Source organism: Perognathus longimembris, chromosome 19 (assembly GCF_023159225.1).
Source record: "Perognathus longimembris pacificus isolate PPM17 chromosome 19, ASM2315922v1, whole genome shotgun sequence".
Classification (NCBI taxonomy): domain Eukaryota; kingdom Metazoa; phylum Chordata; class Mammalia; order Rodentia; family Heteromyidae; genus Perognathus; species Perognathus longimembris.
This window is the reverse complement of record NC_063179.1, coordinates 152,708-175,916: the sequence shown is the minus strand read 5'-3', so window position 1 is coordinate 175,916 and position 23,209 is coordinate 152,708. Positions and strand designations below refer to the sequence as shown.

The 23,209-nt window shown below is 44.3% G+C and overlaps 1 protein-coding gene across 4 annotated transcripts; it reads right to left on the bottom strand.

Moving 5' to 3' along the window:
- Positions 1–1,002: 1,002 nt before the first annotated feature.
- Positions 1,003–20,751, bottom strand: Pdcd6 (programmed cell death 6). Of its 4 annotated transcripts, none has more exons than XM_048368482.1 (6): positions 20,588–20,751; positions 19,447–19,508; positions 14,306–14,350; positions 10,728–10,880; positions 5,121–5,223; positions 1,003–1,582 (listed from the first exon to the last, which is right to left on the bottom strand). In XM_048368482.1, the coding sequence occupies exons 1-6, from the start codon at positions 20,680–20,682 to the stop codon at positions 1,576–1,578; spliced, it is 465 nt and encodes a 154-aa protein (XP_048224439.1). In that variant the 5' UTR covers positions 20,683–20,751; the 3' UTR covers positions 1,003–1,575. The 4 variants fall into 4 exon arrangements, with proteins under 4 accessions (XP_048224439.1, XP_048224438.1, XP_048224437.1 ...); XM_048368481.1 differs by having other exon boundaries at positions 10,722–10,880; positions 20,588–20,750; XM_048368480.1 differs by having other exon boundaries at positions 5,121–5,230; positions 20,588–20,749.
- Positions 20,752–23,209: the final 2,458 nt, after the last annotated feature.

Genomic DNA, 23,209 nt, shown 5'->3' with positions numbered 1-23,209 from the left:
ATATGGTATAGGTGATATAGTTGTGTGGTAGGCAAGGGCACCCCATTCTCCATCATGTACATATGCAGATGTCTCAGGAATGTGGAACTGGTACATTCAGGTGTGTTATATAAATACTCTTAAAAATGTGTGGTGCAGACATACCTTGTTATAGGCAAGAACAGAGAGACAAAGCTGGGTGGACCCAGCACTGGGATCCTGCATGCTTGAGGCTAGATCAGTAAGAATCTTCTATAGATATTGCTGCCCAAAGGAAGTAGAATTGTAGCTGAAAGTGCCAGTATACAGAGGTATCAGTCTGGCAATATGGCCTAGCGGTAGTGCTTACCTAGCATGCACAAAGTCCTGGGTTCACTTCCTCAGTACCATATAAACAGACAAAGCCGGAAGTGGCACTGTGGCTCAAATGGTAGAGTGCTAGCCTTGAGCAAAAAGAAGCTCAGGGACAGTGCCCAGGCCCTGAGTTCAAGCCCCAGGACTGGCCAAAAAAAAAAAAAAAAAAAAGGTATCACTGAGTGCCATGACTAGAGTCACAGGTAAGTGTCTGGGGGTACATTCCGTATGTGTATAGAAATCCTGTATCCCCAGAAACTGCCTTCACGGGGACCTAAGGTCAAAGCCCCAGCAGGGTAGCCTCCCCCGACATGATCCCACCAACTGTACACCACAGGTAAGAAACCTCAGATGCTAGTCTCCGCCTGACCAGTACACACCCCAGAAAGCCCATGTATACATTCCTATCTTCGGTACCTAACAGAACCCAAATGTCCTCAAGCCCTTCCCCTGTAAATCTGAATATACCACCCACATCCTTCGTGCTAGGCTGACAACAGGGAACCTATTGTTCCCATTAGTGTGGGGCCTCCTACACACTGTCCTCATTCTAGTGGTGTCCACAGTACAGGTCATACCATATACTTTCAGGTGTGAGTGAGTGCATATCAGATGGTACATGTTGGGAGACATGAGCAAGTTTGTTTGATGGGAGAAACCAAAAAGTAGTCTGTGTCATTACTTTATTGCATATGCTGCACATTTCAATGAATATAATAAATACTCTCTTAAAAAAGTAAGGCACATGAAAAGTTTCTGTGCAAGTTCCATTATTACTCACAATATTCCATATAATTCCATAAAATTCTAATCAAAGCATTTTGATTACAGAACTGAAGATGTCTAGAAAAGGACATAATACATTTTTTGCTTACACGTAAAATATCTGAACCATTATTACATTTTACCTCATGGCACAGTCAAGCAAACCCAAGATTAGTGTCACATTGCTGAAGCTACTGTTACAACTGCAATAGTGCTAATCAACTTAAACATATATGTACAGTCAGGTCACAAGTATTGATTATATAAAATCTGCCGAAGGAAGAGTAATTAATCTAACCACATCTGTGTCTTGATTTGCCCTGGGTAAGGGGTTTGGCATTTTCAGTCTTTCTTCCCATACTGTGCTGATATTCACAAGGCATGGTTACACGATGCTGAAGACCATGGAGAGATACTGCTCATAAGACACCTGAATCCAGCCATCTTGATCTGTGTCGTAGCGCCTGAATATGTCTGTCAACCTCTACAAGAACAAAAATTTAGATGGACAGAAAAGCAACATGCTTAGGTAAAAGATGTATAGGGACCCAATTTGAGACATACATTTTTTTCCGTAACTCCCAAGGGGACATTAGCGATGGTATAGATGCAGGGAGGCACAAGCCCTGAGCACTGTGATCAGGGTTTCCAGACCACAGGGTAGCAGAGCCTGAGGACGAAGGTCACAGGGTAGGAGCAGGATCAGCCCAACCAGGCCCAAACTGGGCCCTTCCTCCCACTCAATAACCACTCAGTGGACAGCCCCTCCTGATGACTCACCTCTGTTGTTGGTGGGGACCTGTGTCAGGGAAAGCTCAGGACAGGGATACCGGGCCCTACCTGGGCACTGCCAAAGGCAGCATAAACTATGCGCACACCATGCAGGGCCTACTCCACTTCTAACCCTTTAATAGCCTAAAGAACCAGGCCAGGTGAGAGGCAGAGAGGAATCCACCCCACACCCTAACACAGTGTGTGCCACGTCTGAATGGATATAGGGCAAATATAATATGCCCTGAAGAATTCCAATGCCAAGAAAATATAAGTCAATGCCAGAAAAATACAGCAACTGCGACACATCAAGATCTAGTAGAGTTTCCTTGGCTCCCAACTCCCATGTGTCAGCCATTAAGTATTTCTATAGGAAAAATACTAGCACAAAAACTAATCACATGCCACAAGACCTGTGTTTTGGTCAGTGGAGGACTACAGATATGATTAGCAACTGGTACAATGTGGACCCCAAATGTCTCCCAAAGGCCCATATATTAGAAAGTCTTGGTTCACAGTATATGGAACCAGAAGGCAGTGGAACCTTTAGGATCCGGGAGCTAGTGGAAGGAAGTTAACTCACTGAGGATACAGGAACCCCTGTCCCAGCTTTGCTTTCTGACAGCCACGAAATAAATGGGGCTTCTCTGCCATCCACTCCCATCACAACACTGCACCTAACCACAGACCCAAAAGCAACAGGTCAACCACTGACTGACACCTGCAAAACTGTCAGGTGTTTGTGATAATAACAGAAAGCTGAATAGCAGATATGCCATAGAGCACAGACAGACAGCAAATTTTGCTGTACACTCTATGATATTCGCACAGTAACAAAATCCTTTGATGATGTATCTTATAGAAATGTTTCTGTTGTCAAGTGACACAGAACGACACAAAAGAACAGCAGAAGTTAATTCTGACATAAAGAATAATGAGTGGCACTAAGGGTGCAGTTCAGTAGTGGAATACTTATAAATATGCATTGAGGCCCTAGATTCACATCCCCAGCACTACAAAACAAAAAACAAACAATGGGCAAATGTTCTTTCTCTAATAGTCTATGTTTTTAATGCCTTTAAGCAATTGCACAAAGGGTGGTTTCAATTCAATGTCAATTTAGAATACAAAGTATCTTCATCAATGTTGTTTTACATCATTTCCCTATCTGTATTCAATTTGTATTTCCTCAAGATTTCTATCAGTCTCCATGTCATATTATATAAAAGAAAAAAATTTCAAAGACTTTTTTCTTGGAAAAAAAAAAGACAAAGGATAACAACTTGTAAGCTACAGCTTTTCTTCAAAACTGTTTTTTTTTCTTTAAGTGGATTAAGCGTTTATGATGCCAGTACTGTAAGGTCCGACCCCGGAAGAGCTCCATGCAGATGCCCCCACCTGGTTAAGTCTCCACACAATTACCTCCTTAAAAAGATTTTTTTCAGCACTGGTGACTTAACACTCAGGGCCTATACTTGCTAGTCCAAATACTAGAGGCATAGCACTCCTGGTCCTTTTGTTTTTATTTGCATTTTAGATAGTGTCTTGTGCTTTGTTTAAGTCAGCTTCAGATGGGGATATACCAAATTTGGCCTCCAGGAAAGCTGGGATCACAGGCTTGTGCCTGTGGGGTTTTTTTTAGATGAATTCACTCTAATATTTACCCAGGCTGGCCTTAAACCATGATCTACCTCCCAAGTAGCTGTAATTACAGGAGTGTACTACTTTCTTTAGATTCTACCAACTATGTCTAGTGTTTAGACCAAGAATGGGCCATGAGTCCCACCCTGGCTGTCAAGAAGCAAAGATTCCCTCACATGGAAAACATAGACCTTTGAGGAACTGCCCATAGGACTTGACCAACTTGCCCTATCTGCTGAAAGCCCAACAGGCCCACAATTAGGTAGAAATGTAGGATCCGAAGTTTATTACTTATGGGACAAATGAAAACTAAAAACGCTACAACACTTCAGAAACAGTCCACAGAGAAATTCCACAATGTTCCTCTTAAAGAGTACTCCACCTAACAGGAACTGAGCAGTGGGAAGGACAGGGTAAGGCTTTTCCATTTCAGAAGTTTGATGCTTGAATCCTAATAGATCTATTCTCCAATGAAACTCATATTCTTCCCGGCTCGGCCTCCAATGTGCACAGATTACAGTTGCATACCACCAGGCTATGCCTAGAGTCATTTTTAAAGAAACCATAGAGTGCCAAACCAAGAGAAAATTCAAATCAACAGAAAAGCCACTTTTACCGATCTATTAATTCTGATATTGATACTGATCTATTAATGGAAAAGACATGTGAGAATATTTTCCAAAATTCTACATTTTATCCCAAAGCCTAGTGTTTTGCCCTTTTCTCTCAATGTCCTAGCAGACATGACCTGAACCTGGAGAAAGTATTTGCTCTCCAGAGCTGAATCTGGAGGATGCAGATGCAGGCAGATGTTTACAGGTACATACCTGAGTCTCATCATTATACTGTGCTACTACTGCTTCTGTTTAAAGTATTTCACAACAAAAGTCTTAAAGATACCTAAAAGTTTATCAATCCACTTAATTTCCAAAGCTCCAAGTTATAAATCCTGGATCTCTTATTTAAAAGCGACAGGTACACAGCTCTGTGCACCTAACAAAAGGCCAATGTCCTGAGAGATGCATGCATCACTGTTAGAACATTCTGGAGTATGCTTATGGTAGATGGCACTGGTCCATCCATCAGCATGGCCTCTCAATATAAGGGTTGCAGTAAAGGTAAGATGCAAGGTTTCGGCCAATGTAAACAGTGTGTTTATAGTAAACTTTTTCAAAAACAGATATATAATGATAAAAAGCATAGTATACCCAAACATAATTCAGGTACTAGGTTACTATCATTTTCAAGGATTGAGCACTGTAAGTTACCTGTGTACTATCTTTATACGACTGACAACAAAGGTTTATACCAATCATCACTGTAAAAATGCAATGCTCTGTACTATGACATCATGACATCATAATAGCTACATCATCACTAGACCAGCTCATAACCTTGTGGGACACATACGAAACGTAATTATACAGCACCTGGCTCTATATCCAAGGGTATAAAAACTATTAACAGAGCCAGTTATTTCTCTAAAGATAAAACTGTTATAAGCTCTGAAAAAAAAAATTCTGTACATGTTAGGTTAAGTGGAAGGCCAAGCACCCCATTTTGATGGCCACTGTGAGCCTCAGCAAACCCACATGATGCTGCTCAGTCACCTGCAAGACGATGCAGCCCTGGATGAAGTCATCAAATGCAATCTGTCCTCGTCCTTGTCTGTCAAACTTTCGGATGAGGATGTCATGGAACTGGTCAGAGAGCCTGTAGCCTTGGAAAGGGAAGATTAGAGTCAAAGGAAGTCAGGAGAGGCAGAATGGGTATAACATTTCCAAACTCTCCCTCCCCATAGTGAGAGGCATAACAGCAAATGAGAATGGAAATAAAAGTGCAAATTCCTTCAAACACACTCTAAAAGTGGAAGCTAATGCAGTTCTGCTTCCCATAAGCTTACCAGTTTGTGTTACAACACTATATTCACTCTGTGCTGAGCCCACATTAGAAGCCTACCCACAGGACAGCCAGGTTTGGCATTCCTGAATCCAGGGAGCCATCTCACCAGATCTGTTAATCTAGGTGTGATAGTTCAAGATGTGATTTGCTGCCGTAGGATACTTGTTTGTCTTGTTTGCTGTCTGAAAGGCAAAATCTCAAAGAAGGCCCAGGTAAGCATATACTTACATCAGGAAGAGATTTAGTGAGGGGGACTCTACATAAATTAGTGCATATGATACCAGGGAACTGCGAGTATAAGCAGTCAGCCTCACAAAATTCAGAACCACCGAATCATCATCAAATATGACAATTCCATTTCCAGTGGTCTCCAATAGGGAGATGGTTCGGACCATGTGTGGACACACACCAGATGTATGCAGACATTCCTGGAGACAGTATTTAGCCAGTACACTTCTTGTCCCCTTCCCTCATTATCCATTACATGTGTGACCATAATTATCCTTACTGATTCAGTACGTAAGATCCAGGTGGCCAACACATTTTTACTGGCTTTCAACCCTAATGGACTCTGCAGGACCTGTACACCCATTGTCTGAGTGATTCTCACAGTTATTTATGTGTATGAAGGCTGAATCATTCTACTGATAAAGACTGAAGCATGCAAGACACATTCATAGCACTTTCCAGAGCACTCAGAATGAGGTGGGACCTTAAACAAGTGACAGGCGCTCCTTTCCGTTCAGGCTAAACATAAGACAAGACTCCTCCTAATTTAAGTCAGAAAGACATAGCAAGTGCTGGGTAGGCAATTAGGTGGCTTTGGCCTTGGGACATTGTCCAGGCAAGTGTGCACAAGGATGAGGACCACTACTGTTCTCCTGCCAAGACAGATGAGATGGGAACAAAGACAGGATTTTCGGTCTGCTCCTAGAACTAGCTTCCCTCATCCTGGCCATCGGCACTGTTGTAGAGATTAAGGATAAAACCAGTCAGCCTAGTAGTACAATGAACAGCAAACAAGACATCACTCACCTGAGAGCCCCAGACCTGGCAGGCAACTGTCAACAAGGCCTCTCCTTGTTAAAACTTCCCTCACTGAAAAACCATGAGACAGTAACACAGCCCCACTAGCAAGGCCCTCTTGGTGCTAAACCTGCAGCCCAGTTAAGAATAGCCAGAGACCACATCAGGCATACTGACCATCAGACCAGGCTCTGACATGCTCAGAGTTCCTTCCCATGGTCCTTCTTTTTCACTGGTGGTACTGGATTTTTAACTCAATGCCTTGTGCTCAGTAAGAAGATACTTTTACCACTGAGCCACACCTCCAGCCCTGAGTTTTTCTCAGGTTGGGTTGGGTCTTATTTCCTGCTCAGGTGCGATCCACCATTGCTAGGCTAATAGGTGCATACCAATGTCCACATCTTCACTGAGAAGGGGCATTCAACTGTGGCCCCAACAATCTTGACCTCCCGAGTACCTGCCATTATAAGCATGAGCCACCAGTGCCCAGCTTATGGCCCTTCTCTTCTCCTGAACAAAAGCGCTCTAACTTTGGAAGCACTGCCCACAAAGCAACTGCACAGGAATCATCATCTATTGTACCCTGACTGGTCTGTACCCACCCAACAGGAATGGACCACTAAAAAGTCCTATATGCTCCCACAGTAGCAGAAGCACAAAAGTGTTTCTGGGTCAGTCTCAAGTATCTGAGGCCTGTCTTCCTCTCTGGAACACAAAAGGGGTGCCACCAACAGCAGGGATGCAGGGTCAGAGTGGGGTAGCATAGAAGTGATTCCCATCCTCCCAGCCCACCTACCTCTAGCTAGGTATGTTCTTCTGGAGACCCAGAAGTGATGTTGGTTTCACCAAATGGGGACAGAAATATCCTAATGTGTGTCCAATTCCAGGAATCAAATTCCTTCTCTACCTAAGAACAGACAGGACACCACTCCAGACCCCACAGACCCAGGCATGCAGTCCAGGTCATCAGCACTGGGCTGTGCCAACAGTTTCTGTAACCAGGAATAGTATGACCTATGTCCCCTAAAGAACCAGCCATAGCTGTCACCTAGGAAAGGCCGGCCTAAAATCAACAACCACCAATGAACGCAGGAACAGAAAATAGATCACATGATGAGGTGGCATGAGGAAAGCAGCTCATGGGCCTCACCAGAAAGGAAAGCATCTTAAAAACATTGCCAACCTTGTAAAGAGAGTTGGTGATACTGCTCTTATAAGTCAATGTTCACATGCTGCAGGTGCATGAGATACCTGGGTGACGTGACACAGACTTACTTAAAAAAAAGCCTTAGCCATAAAGAAGGACAAACAAATACTACAAAAAGATGGGAAATGGTCAAAAATAAGCAATGAACAAATGGAGGCTCATGCTATTTCTACAGTCTTTTGTGAGAAAAAAAACCAGAGCTGGTGGCTCACACTTGTAATCCTAGCTGCTCAGGAGGCTGAGATCTGAAGATCAGTTTGAAGCTAGCCCAGGCAGGAAAGTATATGAGACTTATCTCCAATTATGTACCCCCCCAAAAAAGCCCAAGTGGAACTGTAGTTCAAATGGTAGAGTGGTAGCACAAAAAAACTCAGGGACAGTGCCTAGGCCCTGTGTTCAAGACCCAGGACAAGTAGGACATACACACACTCTCTCTCTTTCACACACATATACACACATTGAAAGCAGCTCATGGGCCTCACCAGAAAGGAAAGCATCTTAAAAACATTGCCAACCTTGTAAAGAGAGTTGGTGATACTGCTCTTATAAGTCAATGTTCACATGCTGCAGTTGCATGAGATACCTGGGTGATGTGACACAGACTTACTTAAAAAGCCTTAGCCATAAAGAAGGACAAACAAATACTACAAAAAGATGGGAAATGGTCAAAAATAAGCAATGAACAAATGGAGGCTCATGCTATTTCTACAGTCTTTTGTGAGAAAAAAAAACCAGAGCTGGTGGCTCACACTTGTAATCCTAGCTGCTCAGGAGGCTGAGATCTGAAGATCAGTTTGAAGCTAGCCCAGGCAGGAAAGTATATGAGACTTATCTCCAATTATGTACCCCCCCAAAAAGCTCAAGTGGAACTGTAGTTCAAATGGTGGAGTGGTAGCGCAAAAAAACTCAGGGACAGTGCCTAGGCCCTGTGTTCAAGCCCCAGGACAAGTAGGACATAGACACTCTCTCTCTTTCACACACATATACACACATTAAAAGAAAACAAAACAGCCAGGCTCCAGTGGCTCATGCCTGTAATACTAACTACTCAGGAGGCTGAGATCTGAGGATTGCAGTTCAAAGCCAGCTCAGGCAGGAAAGTTTGTGAGAAACTCTTATCTCTAATTAACTACCAAAAAACTAGAAGTAGCGCTATGGCTCAAGTGGTAGAGCATTAGCCTTGAACTGAAGAGCTCAGGGACAGCGTCCAGGCCCAGAGTTCAAGCCCCAAAACCGACCAAAAGAAGAAGAAAAAAAAACCCCACAGAAGGTACTCACCATGTGCCCACTAAGTCGTACCACTGAGATGGGCTGCAGGACTCTCTCAGCCACTAGTGAGTACCCATTATCCAACAGCAAGTCAAAACAGAAGTGGAACTTTTGCTTCTAAAGCCAACTTCCTAACAGTCTCTATTGAAAACCTCCCAAAATAACTACTGGGTAAATAGGAAGAGCATGTTTCTTGTCATGGAAAGTGAGAAGACATGGGAAATCAAGACAAACACAGGAAGTGGAAAGATCACCAGAGGAGTGCTGCACAGGGAACCACTCTTCACATGATGCTTAGAACGGCCCAAACATGGCAGCCTCCCACCACAGCTGTGTGCCTGGAAGCTTCTGAGACATACAGCCTGCAGCAGGTGGGCACTCTGTGGAACTGAGCTGACTAGGCCAGAGATGACTCACAGGTCAGTCCTGTAGTGAGGTTTTTGGCCTGTTACACTGGGCCCCTGGATCTCTCCTCCTCCCTAAAGCCACAAAGACCCTTCTGCTGCCCCTAACAGCTGGCCTGGCCAGTGCTCCCACCAAGACATCACCTAGAGCAGAGTAAGGTCAGTCATGCTTCAAATTTTAATTCAGAGCTATCCTTCCTAAATCCTGGCCCATAGCTGGTTAATTCGAAACCAGGTTCTTCTAATCAGTTAGTTATAAGCGTCAGTTCACAAAGTGAGAAGGGAGAGAGAAGAACAGGCAGCCTTGGAAACATCCTGGAAGGAGAGATAGGGACAACTGCAGAAGCCATGGTAGCATCCACAGGACATAGGCATAATACACAAAGGGAAGGAAGATGCAGAACACCCACAGTCCATCATAGTATAATTTCTTTCACTTTTTCATCCTTTTAAAAATAACAGGGGGGGGGGCTGGGGATATAGCCTAGTGGCAAGAGTGCCTGCCTCGGATACACGAGGCCCTAGGTTCGATTCCCCAGCACCACATATACAGAAAACGGCCAGAAGCGGTGCTGTGGCTCAAGTGGCAGAGTGCTAGCCTTGAGCGGGAAGAAGCCAGGGACAGTGCTCAGGCCCTGAGTCCAAGGCCCAGGACTGGCCAAAAAAAAAAAAAAAAACAGGGGGTTTGATAATATAGGATGGATGAACAAAGTACTGAATGAAAATGTCCCTAACTAGAATCTTGGTATAATCACATTAAGTCTCGGGCTGGTCCCAAACATGTAGTATTTCCTTTGTGAAGAAGAATTCCAGCTTCTCTCAGAGCCAATGCCAGCTCTGGGAGCCTCAGATGTGCTCTGGGAAAGAGACTATGAACATGTGTGAGAAGCATGGCAGTGTCACACACCTGAGCCCGACAGGTGTGCACACATGTACACACACTGTGCGCTGCATGCACTTGAGAATGGGCATGTTCTCCATTGAGGCACAATTTGGATGGACTGAGTTAGACTTGACAAATTACAGAATCATGTCTTAGGCACTATACAATGATGCATCAAGAAATAGGCTGCCCAACCTCATTTTGTTTTCAAATATTTAAATTGTTCCAAATGCCACATTCTCAATTTAATTCATAATATCACCCCATTTCACAAAATGAACCATTTGCATAGCTCTTATCTCATTTTGGATGAAAACTGCATGGAAGACTCCACATAAGCCTTTACAACATATTTTTGACACAAATAATACTGAAATATGAACCTGTACAATGTAAACAGAAATTTCACATGGAATGGGTTAAAAAACAGTAAGTGGAACAAAGTTAAAAAAAAAAAAAGCTCAAGAAGCTCTTGGGTTCCAAAATGAAATATGCTACACAATCAAGACAAGTGAATTACCAAAACCTGAGAGTGCTTGCTTTAGCTCGTTCTTGTCGATCATCCCGGAGTTGTCTCTGTCGTAGGTGCGGAAGACATTCTGCCAGTCTGTGATATACTTCCAGACACCAGTAAACTCACTGAAGTTCACTCCAGCTTTGTTCTCCCGGTCAAACATAGCTGAGACACAAAGAACACCAGTGACACACCAGGTCTCCATGTACAAAGAGAAGTCACACTTGACACCAGACCTTACCCATCAGGTGACAGCCTACCTTCCACCCCACATGACTAATAAATGCTGTTTGATCAGGGATGGGATCCCTAAAAGTACCATTACTTCTGTACAGGATAACACACCCACACCCCTGCATTCAGACATGCACGCGTGTGCACACATGCACACACTTGGGTGCACACATAGCTGTGCAGCAGATTGTGAGTGGGTGGAACCATGATAAAGCCTAAAGACAATACTTTACACTACAATAGGTTCTGGAAAGCAGACCTCTGGGGATGCTCTCAATTTACCAAGAGGAAAGTGGGGAGCAGAGGTAAATGGCTCCCATACTTCTGGTTTCTAGTCCCTTTCATTCCTCAGGGACCACATCTGGGGGAGGCTGAGAACTGCTAGGGCAATGAAACCGTATTTTAATTAGAAAAAGAAGCCCTGTCTGTTGTCCTATTACTTTTAGATTTTTTTAAAATATCAGATTCTTCACTTAAAAAGGTAGAATTCTAGATTTAAACACATTAGAATAGTTACAAAATATTACAAAATTGTTAAAAATATAAAAACTGTCTGAATTATTGCAATTTTTTCTCTTCCTTCCGCCCTCTCTCCCTTTCTTTCTTTTTTTGCAAGTCCTGGAGCTTGGACTCAGGGCCAGGGTGGCTTCTTCTTCTGGGTGGTAGAGTGCTCAAGGCTAGAACTCTACCTCTTGAGCCACAGCACCACTTCTGGCTTTTCCTGTTTATGTGGTGTTGAGGAATTGAACCCAGAGATTTGTGCATGCTAGGCAAGCACTCTACCCCTAGGCCATATTCCCAGCCCCTGCAATAATTTTTTTAAACCTGATTTTTCATTTTTAAAAAAGTTTAATTCTTGACCCAAACATGCAAGAACTAATAACTATGTTTATGTATAATTGTTGAAAAATGCTAAAAAAACATATGTGTGCGCGTGTGTGTGTGTGTGTGTGTGTGTGTATATATTTTAGCACCAGCACCAGGGTCAGATTAATAAACTTGTATTCGTTGAAACTCAGGAGGCTGAGATCTGAGGATCAAAGTTCAAAGTCAGCCCAGGGAGGAAAGTCTGAGACTCTTACCTCTAATTAACCACCAAAAAGCTAGAAGTGGAGTACTAGTGTTGAGAAAAAAAGCTAAGGGGCAAGTTTAAGCCCTGACCCGAAAACTGGCACAAAAAAGTATTACACACACACACACACACACACACACAAACATATATATGGTCAGAATACAAGTATTTTTTTTTTTTAAATCACTATCTAGGCACTGGTGGCTCATGCCTGTAATTCTATCTATTCAGAAGAATGAGATCTGGAGTATTCAAAGCCATCCCAGGCATAAAGTCCATGAGACTTCACCAACAAAATAACCAACTAACAACAGCAGGGCTAGAGGGATGGCTCAAGAACACCAATTTAGCAAACTGAGCAAGCATGAGGTCCTGAATGCAAACTCGGTACTATAAATAATAACAACAAACCTCAGACTGCTGTGGAGGAAAAGAGGACATTCAGTCTCTTTATAAGAGTCACCTTGGTTTGGACAAATCTCACAATTCAGTGACTTTTAGGGGGAAGGGTGTTAGTACTGAGGCTTGAATTCAGGGCCTCAAGCTCCTCACTTTTTGTTGTTGTTCACATGCCTCCAACATAGCTCTTTAATAGTTAATTGTAGTCTCACAGACTTTTCGGCCTGGGTTGGCTCTGAACCATGGTCCCCTGTTCTCAGGCTCCTGAGTAGCTGGATTATAGACCACTAGTGCCAAGCCAAGTGTAGAATGTATAAGAAACTCATAATCAGTGTTGCTCCACACCATAGGCTGTTTTTCATATCACTGCCCAGAGACAAAAACCGCATGCAAGGTGTAGTGCAGACACAATGCACACAAGCAAACGCTAGAGAGAGCCTTCAGGTGAGGATGAGCAGAAGATCAGCTTCCAAACTAACCTCTGCCAGAGTGGTCCACATCATTCTAATTCTGAAGGCTCAGCCACTGCCAGCAAACCAAGTTATCCTGGTAAATCCTTACTGCCTTGAACCCACATATGTGACACCAACATACACTGCAGTATGCTGCTGAGTTCACAAAACAGTACTGAGAAAAAGTGCTCACAGGAGGGAACAATGGACATATGTCTTGGCCCCTGTGGAACACAGTACTAGACCCAAGATTTTATACTCAAAGGAGCCTAGAAGAGAACTACCTCTTCAGAGGATCAAAAAAAAAAAAATATATAACTCCCAGCAAAGGAAATCTTTCAGAAAGCAAGAAGATGGTAAATCTCTTATGAGAACATGTGGCCAGAGGTCTATCCCCTGTCTTGCATCTTGACTTCAAATACTCGTTCCCTGTACAGCAGGGAGAACAAATAGCTGAGAAACAGCATGGTGATGGATGAAATACTGATCATGCTCTCTATAGGACCCACTCCCCATTCAGGCCTCAGTTTGTGCATACTAAACTCAACCAAACACTAACCTACAGAACAAAAAAAAACTTATGTGAGGTTCAGCAGGAACAAAAGGAAGATCGTGCTCCTGGGGACTTGAGTTATGAGGAATATAAGGTGAAGTAAGTACAAGTAACTGATTTTTCAGGAAAAACATATACTTAAAAAGACAAAGCAGAAGATGAAGAAGACGAAGAAGACGATGAGGAAGGAGGAGGACGGAGAAGGGAGGAGGAGGGAGGAGGAGGGAGGAAGAGGGAGGAGGAGGGAGGAGGAGGGAGGAGGAGGCGGGAGGAGGAGGAGGAAGAGGAGGAAAGAAGAAAGAAGATCAAAAACTGCTGGGCACTGGAGGCTCACATCTGTAACCCTAATCAGGAGACTGAGATCTGAGGACTGTGGTTCAAAGTCAGCCCAAGCAAAAAAGTCCCTGTGAGACTATAATTTCCAATTAACCACTCAAAACTGAAAGCAGCACTGTGTGGCTCAAAGTGGTAGAGCACTAACTAGCCTTGAGCAAAAGAACTCAGCAACAGCACCCAGGGCCTAAGTTCAAGCCCCACAACTCCGCCCCCCCCCCCAAAAAAAAAGGCTGTAAATTTGAATAAAAGGAATAATCACAAAATGAACAAGACACCGTCAACAGTAACCAAGAAAGGCTTAAAGATAACTAAATAATAAAGTAGAAATTTTATATCTAGGACTTTTACAGTTAGAAAGTAAAAGGGACAAGCTAAGCTGTAACTCGTGAAAAAAAATCAGTAAAAGCAACATGATGGAGGTAAAAGGAGATGTAGAAATAGGGAGGATGGAATTTAAGGGCCCAACACTATCTAACTGATATTCCAGAGAGAAAAGGAAGCAGTTGGTCCAGGCAGCAGCAAGCCTATCAGCACAGATACTCACAAATGATTGACCTGACAGTCACTGGGTTAAATGGGGTCCATGTACCTGAAAAGGAATGACAGACATCAACTATTAGGCAAAATAAAACCATTTGACAGGACACTGTAAGTACCTAACCTATACGAAGAGCCCCTGAGAGCCAGCAGTCAGCGGTACTCTGCTGGGATCAGGCCCCAGGGATTCTGGGGATCTTCTGGTTGTCATGAGACCACTCAAGAGCCCTAAGCACCTCTCTTTTGCATCAAGTGTGTACTGCCACATGTAAGAGCTCTCCATGTTTTGCCAAACACCCATTATCAATGGAAACTAGAAATTAACTCTGTTTCTCTGTGGATCTTTGGTGGGGCAAGCTCCTCAGGAAAGCCGAAATAGCAGGCTGTGCTAGGGGTCCCAAGAGCCTCAGGCTTCTCAGGGTTGACAATTTTCTAGGCTAAGTATCATGGCAATAGTGTCTTACAAGAAGAGACATGAGTAACAGCAGTTGGGGACAAACCAGACATGAGTTCCCAGAGTCTGAAGGATAAACCTCACTCAAGCAGCACATGCCTAGGCAGGGATAAAGTCCAGGTTTCTCTGTAGTCAATCACTGAGCTACCTAGAAGCAAAATAGGTATGTCACAAATCATATCTTTGGTTTAACTAGGCAGACTGACATAACTCAGCTCAAGACCCTTGCAATGGGGGGCTGGGGAGAAAACAGTTTTCAGTCAGAAGCTTCTAGGAGCTCAGTTCCCTGGCCATGTGAGGGAATGGGCAATCCAGCCTGTTGAGCTCATCAGAGCAAAAGGATCTCACACACTTCCTGTGCTCCCACACTGCCACTTGTGTAACTGGGTGGGTGTAAGGGAAGGACAGTGACGACTACATAATTATTCTACGAGGACTTGTCTTGCATTTAGTCTGGGCTCTCTTCTGTCTTTTAACAGACATTATAATGCTAATAAAATTACCTCTAAAATAAAGTAATATTTGAGTGAAGGGATGACATTCTCCAAAAAGAGATGTACTTTTTACCTGATTTTGTAACTGTAACCCCTTTGTATATTAAACATAAAATTTAAAAATTGGTCTAGAAATGTGGCTTAGTGGGCAGAGTGCCCTGGGTTTGATTCCTCTGTATCATATAAACAGAAAAGGACAGAAGTTGAACTGTGGCTCAAGTGGTAGACAGCTAGCCTTGAGCAAAAAGCTCAGGGACAGTGCCCAGGCCCTGAGTTCAAGCCCCAGAATAGAAAAAAAATTTTTAAAAATTACAACTACATTTTTTCCTCAAATCACAACTATGTTACATTAGAAACCTATTTCAAAGCACAAAAGACCTGAAAAAAAGCCAGAGAAATAATGTAAAAGTTTAAAAAAGGTACTTTCTCAGTAGCTCAGACTAAAGTAAGAAACTATTTTAGTTTTGAATTTACAATTTCCTAAAAACCCCTGAAACAGTTTAATCTGGTTTCAATATCAAAACACAAGACTTCTAACTAGAAATCAAAATAATTTCAACCATATTATGGTAGTTCACAGAGGGGATGGAAAGAACTGATTTGTCAAGTCACATGTATACCAACCCCGCACATAAGAAGGCTGTGAACTTCAGGGTGCTTATGATCCAGTAACCAGAAAGAGCTGAGATTTAAAGCTGCTCCCTCCAGAACTTGCCACTGGTATATTAGCAGTCAGAGGAGACTAGGGCAAGAGAGCCACACCTTTAGGAATGGGGCTCTTATTGCTGGGTGTGGGTAATTTATGACAGGAGGAAGGGGCTCTGGCAAAAGGAAAATTCCCCTTCCTCTCATCTTGGGATTCCACTTTCTACCGAGGGATGATCCAGCCTGAAAGCCCTGACGAGAGACTCACCATGTTGTTGACTTTACAGCCTCCAAAGCTGAACCACATCAATTTCAACTCTGTAATCTGTGTTACTGTTGTAGCATTAGGAAACAGAATAGACAGGGAGCATCAGACTAAAGAATAATGGTGGCCCAAAGGCAGAGGCAGCACACTCTGCTGCAGGAAAGAAAAGGAGGGGAACTTAGAAGTACATGGCAGAGGGAGAGAGAGATACAGGTTTCGTGAAGAACAGAGGGCTCAACTGAGCCATTTGGTGATGCCAACAAGCAGAGAGATGGAAACACCAAGACCTCAGATGAATGCTTGAATGTAAGGAAAAGAACCACATGGTACATGGGCTGTACCAACAATACCCACTGGAGCCACATGCTGGCTCTGCTCCAACAGTACCATAGATGACAAGGCAAAATGCTAATGTCAACTCCACCTGCTCCACCTGAAGCTGAGAGTAGAGCAGTAATCTGCCTTTCTCCAGAAAGAAATGAAAGAAACTTACATGAGTTCAAATTTTTAGCAGCTAACTTGAAGATTAAACTATAACCAGTCAAGACTCAAGATTAAAAAGGACTCTTTTGTAAAATACACACACACAAAAAAAACACAAAAAAAAACAGGGCTGGGAATACAGTCTACTGGTAGAGTGCTTGCCTCATATATATACATGAAGCATTGGGTTCGATTCCTAAGCACCACATATATAGAAAAAGCCAGACTAGCCCTGAGCAAAAAGAAGCCAAGAACAGTGCTCAGGCCCGGAGTTCAAGTCCCAGGACTGGCAAAAGGAGGGGAGGGGAGGGGATGAAATGGGAGGAGAGGAGAGAGGAGGGGAGAGAAAAGAGTAGAGCTACCAGAGCCTCTTAGGAGTACTATCACCTGGGGATGTAGGAGGAGGTTCTCACAGTGCTAAAAGGGACCACCAGGGGCCAGTTCTCACACGCCCAGCAGGAACTGAGGGCTTCCCCATTTACCTGGGGTTAAGGTAGGAGCTAATCTTTTAAACTAATGGGGGACCTATGTGAGTGGATGAAACTCAATATTCTTTAGGCAACTGTTGAAATTCTCTCAAATAGGCTCCTAATAAAGGCTGAGAAACAGCTGTAATTAAGGTTGTATTCCTGGAGGGAGAGGGAAAGGGGGAGGGGAGAATGATGGAGGAGGTAACAAACAGTACAAGGAATGTACCCAAGGCCTAACATATGAAACGGTAACCTCTCTGTACATCACTTTAAATAAGAAAAAACAACAACAACAAAAAAAGTTGTGTTCTGACCACCACTTGCTAAGGACTAAGAGAGACACCAGCTGGTGAAAATACAGGACCTTAAACACAAAGCTCAGAATAGGTGAGGTAGTCTCTTCCAATCATTGGGTGGGGAGAGGTCTGTTGGGTATCCTAAGTTGTAGGTTCTCCTTAAGTAGAATCCACCATGATCACTGAAACCACTGAATCTTGGTTGAAAACCACCAAGATTCAAGCTGGCCCTCTGGCCAGTAACAGCAGCAGGAACATTACCTCTACTAATATCTACAACTAACAACCTTCAACCACGTGTGAAGCGCCTTGCTAGCTTTCCTTTATTTACCCTCTCTGCGCTGTGTGCCTGCCCAAGGCCACACCACAACCAGGATTTGAAGCCAGGCAGCCTCAGGGTCCCCAGTGGAGCCCTCTATCATGTTAAGAGTTCTGTTGCCTGTGACGTTTTAGGCCAGGATTTGCTTAATCATAGTCTGCTGGGAAACAAGGCATTTTCTAATAAACTTACGTAATATTTCCAATGAAAAGGACATGAACTAGGAGATACAAATCAAAGAGAAGAGACTTATCAAGAAGGCATAACAGGGCTGGGGATATGGCCTAGTGGCAAGAGTGCTTGCCTCGTATACATGAGGCCCTGGGTTCGATTCCCCAGTACCACATATACAGAAAATGGCCAGAAGTGGCGCTGTGGCTCAAGTGGCAGAGTGCTAGCCTTGAGCAAGAAGAAGCCAGGGACAGTGCTCAGGCCCTGAGTCCAAGGCCCAGGACTGGCAAAAAAAAAAAAAAAAAAACAACCTAAAAGAAGGCATAACAAGCAAGGTAAAGCAATGGAATCTCTTGTCTAAAAATAAAACCTTGAAATAGTACCCACTGTCTTTGTCCACACAGGTTAGTGGGAAATGCCATGGTAGCCTCTATTCTGTGAGGCAAATGTGCTGCTCTAAACAAACACCACCCCTACCTTAACACAGATTCTCAGATAGAACAAAATGCCTAGCATGTGCTAATGGTGAGGGTTTTTTTTTTTTAGCCCGGATCCCAACACTGAGAGGCACTGTCCAGCAGCCAAAGGGCCCAGTCCCTTGTCCAATCGACCACAACACAAAAGTGCTTCCCACGAATACAGTTGACCCCTTTACCAGCTTGCATAGTATAACGAGGGGAAAGTAAGTTATCAATACAAAACCAGAAGATACCTGAGGGATTAGAAAAGGCATGTGGTGAAGGAAAATGTCTCTAGCTGTACCATTGAGAACAAGATTCCACAGAAAGCCCCGAACATACCCCACACAAGGACTGCAGTCCCCTCAGCCCACCAGAATGGTCATTATTCCCCCTGCTGGTATGAACACTTCCCCATCACCCTACAGTCACAGCCACCATTATCCCCGCTTCCCAGTCTTGGCCCTAGAGTTTCAGCAGTGCCCATCACAATCACATTCCCACAAAAGTGACACATGGCTCTTCATCAAACATTTTGTTAGTGTCCTGGATGATGCTCTCCAGATGTGCGAAGGTTAATTTACCCATACACTTAAGGATGGGGTTTCTGCTGCACAACCCTTATCCTACCTCTTCCCTAAGACCTGTATCCCAGCTCCATTTCTCACGTGGCATTTTCCAAGGTTCTCACAGACCAGTTGTTCTGGAGCTTAGTGTGGCAGCAATAATGAATACAACCAGGAAACCATGGCACAGAAAGTCAGAAAGACCTCCACAACACTGTGTTGTTGTTGTTTTTTTCTGGCCAGTCCTGGGCCTTGAACTCATAGCCTGAACCCTGTCCTTGGCTTCTTTTCGCTCAAGGCTAGCACTCTGCCACTTGAGCCACAGCGCCACTTCTGGCCTTTTTAAAATATTTTTATTTTTTTGTATGTGGTGCTGAGGAATTGAACCCAGGTCTTCATGTATATGAGGGGAGTACTCTTGCCAATAGGCCATATTCCCAGCAACACTGGGATTTAACAATGCCCCTGTACTTGGAAGACTCCAGAAAGGAAACTTCTTATTACTAATGTATCCGGTTTCAACTCACCATTGGAGAGTGCTTGCTGAAGCTCGTTGTCCGATATCACCCCACTCCTATCTTTATCAACCCTACAAAATCAAGACCAGGTAAGCTGGTGATGGAAAGTGCAGGAAAAGCAAAACAAACAAAAACAAAACATGTCTCCCATCCATCCTACACTATTTCTAGACTGTTCCTTAGCAGACTTTTCACTTTGCCAGAATGTCACACGACCCCTTTTGCTCTGACCTTTAGTAAAAACACTCCATCTCCTAAGAGGCTAAATCACCTTTTGTCACCTACCTTTTTCTTGGCTCCTCCCCAGGACTGTATGAATTCGTACCTGTACTAGTGAAGCCACTCTCTGGCCATGGGTCAGATACAGAAGCAGTAGAACTGCTGAGGATCCTTGGCTGTTTTCACAGCTCTCAATTTCTATAACAAGCATTTCAGATCCTGTGGGGTACTGGAAACTGCATCTAAACCTTGAGCTCCAAGACCAATGCAGGATAGACTACATCCTGTGGCCCTGTGGGTAGTGGTGGTGGAAGTGGGGGGGGGGGGGAGGATTAGAAGACTGGAGAGGAAGTAGAGAGAAATACGGAGAGGGTGTCTAATGCGGGGAGAGCAAGAGGGGGATCAAGAAGGGCTGGAGAGGACGAAGAAGGGAATTAGTACCGGGGCAGCAAGGGAAGTCTGGTGAAGGACAGTTAGGAGGACGGCTGGGGAGGGGGGGAGGACAAGAGAGGAGAATTAATGGTGGTAGGAAGGAGAGGAGGACAGTGAGAACCAGAGGACTGCGAATGGTTGGAGGGGAGTGTGGGGAGGACGAAGAGGGGATGTGGGGGCGATGAGAGGTGAGGTCGGCGAAGGAGGGCGGCTGAGGAGAGGGGGGTTCGAAGAGAAGAATTCTTGGGGGGGGGCAGGGAGGATGAAAGGGGAGGAAGACAAAGGAGGAGGGTGAGGAGGACGAAGAGGGGAATCAATGGGGCAGAGAAGCGGAGAGGCGAAGACGGCGAAGGAGGGCGGCTGAGGAGAGTTCGAAGAGGGGAATTCATGGGCCGGGGGAGGGAGGGGTAGAAAAGAACGAGGAGCAGGGAGGGCGGAGGAGGAGGACGGTGAGGACGAGGGAGGGAAGAGTGAAGAGAAGGGCCGAGCCGAGGCTCACCGCTGGAAGACATTCCACAGGAAGCTCTGGTCCGGCAGCGCCGCACCCGCAGCAGGGCTGGGGCCGGCCCCCGGGCGATAGGAGTAGGCGGCCATGAACTGAAGCGCCACGAGCGAAGCGACCAAGCTGTTACAGCACTGCTTCCGCCTCTCGCCGAGGGCGGGGCCAGGAGTGCATGTGACTTCCGGAACAGGAAGTGTGTCTCCGGAAGAGGCCAGGCTCGGCCAATCACCTCGCACCTGCGTTGCTGGGCAACGTCTGGCCGACCTACGCGGGCGCGGCCGGTCCACCGGTCCCGGCCTAACTTCCCAGCCCGGTTCCTTCCGCCAGCTCGGTGCCGGGTCCCAGCCTGCGGGTAACTCGAGCAGGACCCTGGATGGAAAGTGCTGCAGGCTGGAGCTAGTTGACGTAAAGTTAGTCGAGCCTGAAGGGCGCCGGAGTCCACGGCGGGGAAGGGCTGTGACAGTCCCTGCACTCTGGAGTTCGTGGATTATCTCCCGGGGTTAGACACAAAAGTTGTTCGTGGCTCTTGCAGGCCCTGGTCTTGCGGGTGAGAGCTTCCGGGGCTCCCCTTTCGTGGACGTCCTCAGACACACAGTCTTCCAGGTGGTAACTACCTTTCCCCATTAAAGACAAAGCTGCCCACATATTTTTGTTTCTTGCCAGTCCTGGGATTTGAGCTCGGGACTTGGGCGCTGTACCTGGGCTTCTTTTGCTCAAGGCTAGCACTCTGCCACTTCAGCCTCTGCGCCACTGTTTATGTGGTACTGAGGAATTGAAGCTAGGGCTTCACGCATGCTAGGCAAGCCCTCTACCTACGCCACATTCCAGCCCTGAATGCAACCTTTTAATACCTGCATTCTAAACACTTGAATGTCAAACCCAGAGTGTTAATTAAGCATGAATCCTACAAATTGGCAAACAGAGCTTTGGGGGCAGCTTTCGATCTTGGTCATTCTTGTGCTGCTAAGCCAGGCCTGTGGGCTGGACTCAGATTCAAGATGCTGAAACAATTCCTCTTTCATAGAATCACCCTGGCATTTCAGTTCCTGGCTGAAACATCCTCAGAGATGGTAAACTTGTGGGTTTTTTTTAGTTTAGTTTTGTTTTTTTTACCGCACTTGCAAATGCTGAACAATCTAAAAGCCAAGGTCATAGTCCTTTATCACTGTCACCTGAGTGTTCTTCCTTTTGGACACAATCCACACACAATCCATTATTCAACACAGCTATATGTCTGATCAGCTCCAACTATCATGCCCTCTGTCCTGTTTTCCTTTGTCTTATCCATGAGAATCTGGTGTCCTTTTCAAATTCTTCCAAGAAATTAATATACCTTTAATACTTCCCAAATAATACACCTTTTTAGTACCATATATTTTTAAATGTACATTTTTCTTCGCGAAAGTGAAAAGTGTTTTTATTTTCCCCTCATGAGCTACTCACCTCACTTATTAAATAATTCTAGAACCTCTCCCAACTTTGATCTATAGTTTCTAAAATCTTTATTCTCTCTCCCATCCGTGGGTCTTGTTCTGTCCTCCAAGAATATTTAAATATTAACATACAATTTTGTGACCCATTTTGTATGTTTTCCAGTACAGAGACACTTCAGCAGGAAGCAGCCACTGCAGTGGGCTTCAGATTCCTCACAAAAGCACCTGGGGGCTCCCTAAGACTACAAACTGAAATATCTGTGGCACACATAAGTGTTCTGTTCCACTTTCTGGTTAGTCTAGGGATAGGAAATGCTTTTACTCATGGAAGGAGGGCTTTACCAAATGCTTACACAGAACTACATTCCATCTGTGTTTAAAGTTGTTTTATCTTCACTATGATCTACATTTTACTTAGGAGATACTTGCCTAAAGCCAAACATAATTTGGAGGAAGATGAAGCCCAGATCCTTCTGTTTTTCTAGCATATCTCAGCAGGAGGAGGATATTTTTTTTCCTTGTTGGGAGATGCTGGTATAGTACTGGGGCTTGACCTCAGGGCTTCCCAGTCTCACTGGACTTGCTGCTCACTGCTGGCCTCTGCCCTGTCTCCAGTCCAACTTGCTTGCACATGGAGCTGATAAGTTTTAGAGGGTTATTTCAGGGCATATTAGAACATAGCATTTTATGCAAATTCAATGAACTACAATCTACTGAGTAGAGCCACTAAGAATATCCTTTTAGTCAATCTCATTGTTATAAATTATCATTCTAAGGTTAGAAATGAATATTCTTTTATGAGAAAAAAATTTAAGGTTAAAAAATTAGCTCAAAATCTGAAATAGAAATGTAATCTTTTTTTTTTTTTCCAAAAATGCCTGTGATGTGTTTACCACAGTTGGCGTCCTACATCAAGTGCAAGAGGAAGGGACATGTATGAAGGTGATGAGTGTGCAATAAATTGGCAAGGAAACCCAGTTTGGCAGCCTAACACATATTCAGGGGAACAACTGAGCCATTCATTCTTCTATGGAGAGTCAATCTGGGATCTACAGTGAATGTTTAGGGCTGAAGAATTTAATGTGCTGTTTTGTAGAAAATTGAGAAGCTGGAATGGATCTGAATGATGATCTCAAATCTTCATGAAGGAAAGTAACTTGTTTTAAACAAAATGGCATATTGCCTT